At 50.8% G+C, this 7,635-nt stretch overlaps 1 protein-coding gene across 3 annotated transcripts; it reads left to right on the top strand.

The window, feature by feature from the left end:
* The first annotated feature begins 336 nt into the window (after nt 1-336).
* Nucleotides 337-6,385, top strand: LOC114029609 (ectoderm-neural cortex protein 1-like). Of its 3 annotated transcripts, none has more exons than XR_003567510.1 (3): nt 337-413; nt 2,621-5,370; nt 5,448-6,385. XR_003567510.1 is itself a non-coding variant. In XM_027844148.1 (3 exons), exon 2 carries the CDS (start codon nt 2,634-2,636, stop codon nt 4,401-4,403), a length of 1,770 nt encoding a protein of 589 aa, XP_027699949.1. In that variant the 5' UTR covers nt 337-413; nt 2,621-2,633; the 3' UTR covers nt 4,404-4,436; nt 5,448-6,385. The 3 variants fall into 3 exon arrangements, 2 of the variants coding, with proteins under 2 accessions (XP_027699949.1, XP_027699948.1); XM_027844148.1 differs by having other exon boundaries at nt 2,621-4,436; XM_027844147.1 differs by having other exon boundaries at nt 2,621-6,385.
* The last annotated feature ends 1,250 nt before the right edge of the window (nt 6,386-7,635 follow it).

The raw sequence follows: 7,635 nt of genomic DNA, 5'->3' as shown, positions 1-7,635 counted from the left end.
CCTCAGGCTCCCCGGCCCCGCCCAGCTCCAGAGAGCCGCTCCTGTAACCCCAGGACACAAAGACAGAACCGGCGCTGCCGAGATCTCGCGAATCTCGGCGGGAGGATCTAGAACCAATGGGTGCATTAACGCCTGCATCTCTGCTCCGTGATTGGTCACTCCAGCCGCGATTGATCTCTTTAGTACAAGACTGAAGACGTGAGGGGCGGGATTTAGGAGACGCTTCTGGTCTATGATTGGCCAACATGGATCTGGGAGAGGAACCAATGCCTGGAGGACTCATGCCGCCATTGGTCCCTACCGCGGGTGGGGCGGGACAGCTTCGGAGGAGGCGTGGCCGGGACCAGGACCGGGCGGAGAGTGGGAATCTTTGGCCTGAGGAAAACTTCGGATCCAGCGCGGACCTGACCTCGGTGAGGCCAGGACCTCGGGCCTGCGGGCGGGGAGAGGGAAGACCCGGGCCGGACCGGGCCACGTGGTGGGGAGCCCGAGGAGGGGGAGGAGGGATTGAAGGGGCCTGTGGGAGAGGGGGGCCCAAGGGGGTGTCTGAGGATGTTTAGAGCGGGAGGGGAAAGGAGGGGAAGATGGGGAGGCTTGGGGGGGGGGTGGGTCTGGCAGCCGTGTCTCTTCAGACATCCGGGGTCTGACGAGGGTAGGTGGGAGTCTGGTAGGAGGGGTGTGTGAGCGTCTGAGAACATTGTGGGGGTTTTAGCAGGAGGGGTGTGTAAGCGTCTGAGAAGATTGTGGGGGGGTTCTAGCAGGAGAGGTGTCTGAGGGTCAGAGAAGATTGTGGGGGTTCTAGCAGGAGGGGTGCCTGAGGGTCTGAGAAGATTGGGGGGGGTTCTAGCAGGAGGGGTGTCTCGGAGTTACCAGAAGGGGTGGCTGAGAGTGTGGGGCACAGTCTAGCAGGAGGAGTGTTTGAGGGTCTATGGGGGGCTCTGAAAGAGGATATTGGGGGGGTCTAGCAGAAGAATTCACTGAGAATCTGGGAGGAGAGTGGCCAGAGGGGTGTCTGAGGGGGTGTCCAGTAGGAGGGGTGTCTGAGGGTGGGGGGTCTAGCAGAAGTGTCTGAAGGGCTTTGGGGGGGCTCTAAAAGGTATTTGGGGGGTCTAGCAGGAGGGTTCGCTGAGGATCTATGGGGGGGCTCTAAAAGAGGATATTGGGAGGGTCTAACAGAAGGATTCACTGAGAATCTGGGGGGAGAGTGGTCAGAGGGGTGTCTGGGGGGGTGTCCAGCAGGTGGAGGGTCTGAGGGTCTATGGAGGGCTCACAAAGAGGGTGTTGGGAAGTCTAGCAGGAGGAGTGTCTGAGGGTTTATGGGGGTCTGAAAGGATTTGGAGGGGTCTAGCAGGAGGGCTGACTGAGGGTCTGTGTGGTGGGGTTTGACAGTCTTTGGTGGCTGAGGGTCTTTAGTGTTTGACAGACTGTGGGTGGGGGAAGCTGGGTAGGGGGCTGTCAGCAGAAGAGGTGTCTAGGTGGAGGCAGGGTCTCTGCATCTGTGGCAGCAAGGGGTGTCTGAGGGAGTTGATGAGAAGAAAGGGTGTCAGTGGGTAGTTGAGTGGGGGGGTCGTTAGACTGGGATAGGAGGGGGCCTCTCCTGGCTATCACTTCCCAGGAGAAGATGGAGACAACCCAGCTGAACTTGGGGTCTTGTCTAGGATGCTTATTAGGCTGGAAGGAGGCCCCTTGAGCCGGTTTGGGGAGGGGAGAGGTGTGGGGGTGGGGTGGGAACGGTAGGAAGACTGATTAAGAAGTTAACTTGGGAACCCGGTTCTGCCTCCCCAGCTTTGCATTCTGTGGGGCTGGCTGGGTTTGGTTTCCTGTCCTTTTAAGTCTAGGGAAGGGCAGGGCCTCTACTTCAAAGACTGCGTCCCCTGAAAAGGGAGTTAATTATTACCTGAAGCTTGACTGAACCCACCTTTCCTGGCTTTGGTTTCTGTGTTTAACTTCCCTTATCTTTGTGTTCCTGGGGTTTGGCCCCAGAGCGGGGCTTAGTCAGAGCCTGCCTGAGGCCAGGTAGATGAAATACCCTTATTGGCTTTCTCATGTGGGCCTTCCTCTGTTATTCAGGATGTTCCTCTGTCTGGAGGAAAAGCATTAAGTTGGAGAATTGGAAGCTGCTCATGAGAGGTCAACAGAGACAGTTCGATGTAGTGGAGATAACAGTAACTTGGAGTCAGGAAGGCCAGATATTGCCTCCTGTCTCTGGTACTTAGTAGTTGTGGGACCTTTGCCAACTTTCCTCCTCCATAAAATGGGGATAATAATGGCACTTACCTCCCAGGGTTGTTGTGAGGATCAAAGGTGTTTATATACGTAAAAGGCACTCTGAAGTGTTATATAAATGTTATCTGTTATCATCTGGTCCAACCCTTTCATTTTATGGATGAGGAAGAGACTAGCCCAGGGGCATATAATCAGTCAGTCCACAAACGTTTAAGCATCTGCTGTGTGGTAGTGGGGTTGGGATTCAGAAAGTGGTCGTCTGATTGTTCTGGGTCCATTGCACTAGAACTGAATAGCTGGGAAACAATCAGAAAGTACTTTGTGGATGGGAGAAGAGGCTCCTAGAAAACTTTTGGGGCCTAACTCTTGTTCTGCTCTTCCTGTTTTCTTTTAGTGTGCAGGGGACAATGTCGGTCACCAGCCACGAGACCAGGAAGTCTCGATCCAGCTCTGGCTCCATGAACATACAGATTTTCCACAAGCCAGGCCATGCAGACAGCCTCCTGACCCATCTGAACTTGCTGCGCCAAAAGTGCCTCTTCACTGATGTGGTGCTCAAGGCCGGCACTGGGGTTTTCCACTGTCACCGAGCTGTGCTGGCTTCTTGTAGCTACTACTTTGAGGCCATGTTTGGAGGGGGCCTGAGGGAGAGCAGAGAGGGCCACGTGGACTTTGGGGACAGGCTGCATCCAGAGGTATTGGAGTTGTTGCTTGACTATGCCTACTCCGCCAGGGTGCTCATCAATGAAGAGAACGCGGAGTCTCTGCTGGAGGCCGGGGACATGCTGCAGTTTCACGACATCCGGGATGCAGCTGCAGCCTTCTTGGAGAAAAATCTGCATCCAACCAATTGTCTCAATATGCTGGCCCTGTCTGATACCTTTAACTGTGACAGGCTGTTTGAGTTGTCCTGGAGAATGGCTTTAGCCAGCTTTGCTTCTTTGTACAAGTCTGAAGATTTCCTGAAACTCCCCAAAGAGAGACTGCTGGAGCTTGTGCAAAGTGAAGACTTGGAAGTGCAGGAGGAAAGCCTGGTCTATGAAGCGGTCATTGGGTGGATCAAGCATGAGCTGTCTGCCCGGCACGATGACTTGCCAGAGCTTTTGCGTTCTGTGCGCCTGGCGCTTTTGCCTGAGGCTTACCTCAAAAACCAGGTGGCTCTAGAAGAGGTCGTAATGAACCACAAACTGGGAGAGGAGATTGTGGCAGATGCCGTGCGCTGTAAAATGAGGCTCCTGCAGAATGATGGGCTAGTGACAGGCTTCTGTGCCCGGCCCAGGAAGGTCAGCCAGGCTCTCCTGCTGCTCGGGGGGCAGACATTCATGTGTGACAAGATTTATACAATGGACCAGAGAACCAGCGACATCATCCTCAGGACAGATATCCCTAGTCCCCGGAAGGAGTGTAGTGCTTGCGCCATTGGCTGCAAAGTCTACGTCACGGGCGGCCGGGGTTCTGAAAACAGCGCCTCCAAGGATGTGTGGGTCTACGACACCCTTCACGACGAATGGGCCAAAGCTGCCCCAATGTTAGTGGCCAGGTTTGGTCACGGTTCTGCCGAGTTGGCTCATTCTCTCTATGTAGTTGGGGGCCACACAGCGGTGAGTGGCTCCTTTCCGGCCTCCCCCTCCGTCTCGCTTAAACAGGTTGAACATTATGACCCGCAGACTAACAAGTGGACTTTGGTGGCTCCACTCCAGGAAGGGGTGAGCAATGCTGCCGTGGTAGGGGCAAAGAAGAAGCTTTTTGTTTTTGGTGGTACCAGTGTTAACCAGATTCATCTACCCAAAGTGCAGTGCTTCGATCCCTGTCAGAACCGCTGGACAGCGCCCACCACCTGTCCCCAAGCTTGGAGATACACTGCGGCTGCTGTGCTGGGCAACCAGGTGATCGTGATTGGGGGTGACACGGAGTTCTCAGCCAGTTCTGCCTACCGCTTCCACAGTGACACCTTCCAGTGGTCTAAGTTTGGGGATGTGACAGCCAGAAGGATCAGCTGCCGAGCGGTCACCTGTGGAAATAGACTCTTTGTGGTGGGGGGCTACTGTGGGACTCAGCGCTGCAAAACCCTGGACTGCTACGACCCTTCCTCAGACACCTGGAGCAGCGTCACAACCGTGCCTTATTCCCTCATCCCTACGGCATTTGTCAGCACCTGGAAGTATCTGTCTGTTTGAAGATCTCCCCTGCAGGAGAGGGAAATGAGAAGGGTAAAGACCAGTCTTTCCTAGTTAAGCCTCTGCTAGAGCTCCCCCTTGTTTGCCACACACGGTCCTGGGCCTGTAACGACGAGCCGGAGGACTGAGATGGTGACGTGGGCTCTTTCTCCAGCTGAGCTTTCACTGAATTGCTACTTTCTCAATTCCTGCTGTGGTTTTGCTTTCACTTAAGCCTCCTGAACTATATTTAGATCTCCTTAGCCATGGATTTTTGAAGTGTGGTTTGAGATTAAATGTCATCAGTAACTTGGGCCACTTTGTAAAACTACACTTGCGTAAGCTGCTTTCCTCTAAAACAGATTTATCTAACCATATTGCACAGATCTTTGGGTTCAGGGGAGGCAAAACCTGCCTCGTAGCAAACCTCAGTAATACCTCATGGATCAGGCAGCGGAAATGGAAGCTGAGATTCAGTCTGGTTCAGCCACAGTGAGAACTGGAGCTTGTCTAATGCCAGTGTGGTCCTAAGGTGGCTTTGCTTGGACGTGCCCCTCATGGCACCCGTGGGACTTAGTGGCGCTGACACTGACCTTAAACCTTTCAAGTGCTTCTTACTCATGTTCCAGATCCTCTAACTTCTTAATGGGCCATGAATTGTATTAGAGAAACTTAGTGTGCTTCCAGGATATCATACATAGGTGAATTATTTTGTGTCAGAGCAGGATGGGACCCAATCTTCTCAGGGCCAAGGACAATTAATTTTAATTATCCTTTGAAAAACATGAAAGCTTTCTCTTTGGAAAGGAAAGGACCGTGCCAGGTATTCTCTGTATATCTTATGGCACCCACCTCAGTGCTGTGCACCTAATAAATACTTTTTGAGCTGAAAACATCTGCCTACACATACTAAAAGGAGACAGCCCAGTCCTCTAGTCTTGTGATTCTAATTGGAATTTGTTCTCCATGCCGGCTCTGACTGCATAAGGTAATGTTGTTTCCTTCTCTCCTGCTGCCATCACTATGCAGCCATTAACTACATGCTGCCTTCCTTTATTCTCACAGGAGGCCTGGGCGTCTATCCTCATTTTCTTGCTACAGAGGATCCTGTTCAGCAGCCAAGTGTTGTCACTCTCGGAATGTCCTGTCGGCACCAGAGTCCTGCCCGGCAGCTGGGAGGGTGGCATGTGTGCCGTATGTGGCTCTAGGATCATAGGACCAAGGTGGGCCTGCCACCTACTGAGTGAGAGACTTGACTTATGTTGGTTATGTAGATTTGGGACAGATGCGATGAGCCAGTCGGCTGACGAAGGAGAAGGGGCTGGAGACCATGGGGGGCACCGGGGGGGAGATGGCGATCGTTGTCATTGATGGATGAAGTGTGACCATTGGGAAAGCAGGGAGGCTGACTTTTAGCTGGCACACCGGTGCCTCCCTTCCCAGATGGAGGTGCTGGTCCCGTTGCTGTCGCTGTGCTCTGAAATCTGCTTTGTCAGTCGTGACACATCTTTGTTCATGTTGGTGGATTTTGAGCAGTGAAGAATATTAACCAGTATCAACCCTCCTGGTGAATATGGTGAATGATGAGGCCGAAGAATCCCACTGTAGTCTAGAATGAGGCGGGACTATGAAATGACAGCTGACTTCAAGTGACTTGAAAACTAGCTGGAGGCAGCTTCCAAAGGTCTCTGCCCTGGAAGCAGCTCTAGAATCTGCGTGTCACTTTCCAAGATCAGGCGTTTGAAGAAGACATCCCTTTTTTGGTAACGTAAGGCTTCACAACTGCAGCCATCCCTTATTTAAGAAGAAAAGTCTTCCCTGACATCTTTCTGTCTTGTTCAGTTCCTTACTTTGACTTTAATGGAGTTTTTTGTTCTGGTCTGTATTAACTTTTAATTATTAATTAACAGCATCCTTTATTTAAAAAACTATTAACTACATCATTTATTTAAAATTTAGAAACATGTCTGTTTTTCGTCTGTGGATAAACTTTTTTTTAAATCAATTTCAAAGTTGCCTTAATAAAACCAAGTCATGAGAGAAGAGGGCCGTCACGTCTCTTTATGTTCTCTTAGTCCTGACTGCCTTTCAGCAGCCTAAGGTTAGGAAAAAATAAATTTCAGTTTTGCTCTTTTAAACCACATCACAACCGTGGAGGACAGAGTCCCAGGTGGACCTACTGGACTGACAGAGAGGCTGCCACTACAGGGCCAGTGCCACCCAGAAAGTCAGTTGTGGAATCAGAGACCCTAACTAGAAATTTTCCAAGGTCTAATCACAAAATTCCTAGTACTTTCATACTCTACTCCTCTTGAGAAACATGCATTGACTTGCCCAAGATCATTCAGGAAGCCTGGTCAAGCTAGCAGTAGCTCCTATTGATTAAAAACAGTTCGGACTTAATGAAGTCAGGCCTGCTTCTGTGATAACATGATAATCATTTCAAAATTGATTTTTTAAACAAACATGGGTTGAAGGGAGTTGGGTCCACCCTGATTGACTATTAAAGCCTCAGAGCTGGGATGCATCTTGGAGATGGAGCCTAATGGCATCATATAGATGGGTAGCAGTATGATTTTTGTGCCTTGGCGTTGAGCTATTCCCATCACCAGAAAAAACCTTCAAAACCTCTAATGTCTCAGCCATACTTGTGTGCACACAATGCCAACTTAGAAACTAAACGTGCTTCAAACAACCTACTCCCACTGCTTTTATGAAAGGATATCAAGTGATAGAATTGCCAAATTCAGAATTGAACTCCCAGCTCCTCCTAATGGCTTAGGGAATAGGTGACGTGGTCTTGGGTTTGAATCTCACCTCATACACTTGATAACTATGGCTCCCTGGGACAATTATGTAACCTCTCTGAGCCTCATTTATAACGCCTGTAGAAATGGGAATAATCACAAGACCTACCACACAGAGTTGGTAGGGTTGTTGTTGGGTTGTTGTGAGGGTTGAATGAATGTATGTCAGATGTTTTGCCAACCTTAAAGTATTTCTGAAACACCAGCAAAGAATGATGCTGAAATCGGCACATCTTTCCTCCTATAATTTAGCCTATGACCAACACCTGATGAGCTCTTGGTTTTTGAATGCAGGTTCTTCCAGAGAGCAGCTTGGTCTGAGCACAAATAGTCCCACGATGGTGCCTGAAGTCACCGGGCCCACCTGCTGCCCCTGCAGGGGGGTCAGGTGCTCCTAGATGACTCTTCCTTAATTACCAGCTGACATTTACACATATGGCTGCCAT

This window comes from Vombatus ursinus, unplaced genomic scaffold (assembly GCF_900497805.2).
Source record: "Vombatus ursinus unplaced genomic scaffold, bare-nosed wombat genome assembly UNPS02014935.1, whole genome shotgun sequence".
In the NCBI taxonomy this organism is placed as follows: Eukaryota; Metazoa; Chordata; class Mammalia; order Diprotodontia; family Vombatidae; genus Vombatus; species Vombatus ursinus.
This window is presented reverse-complemented; position numbering and strand designations above follow the sequence as displayed.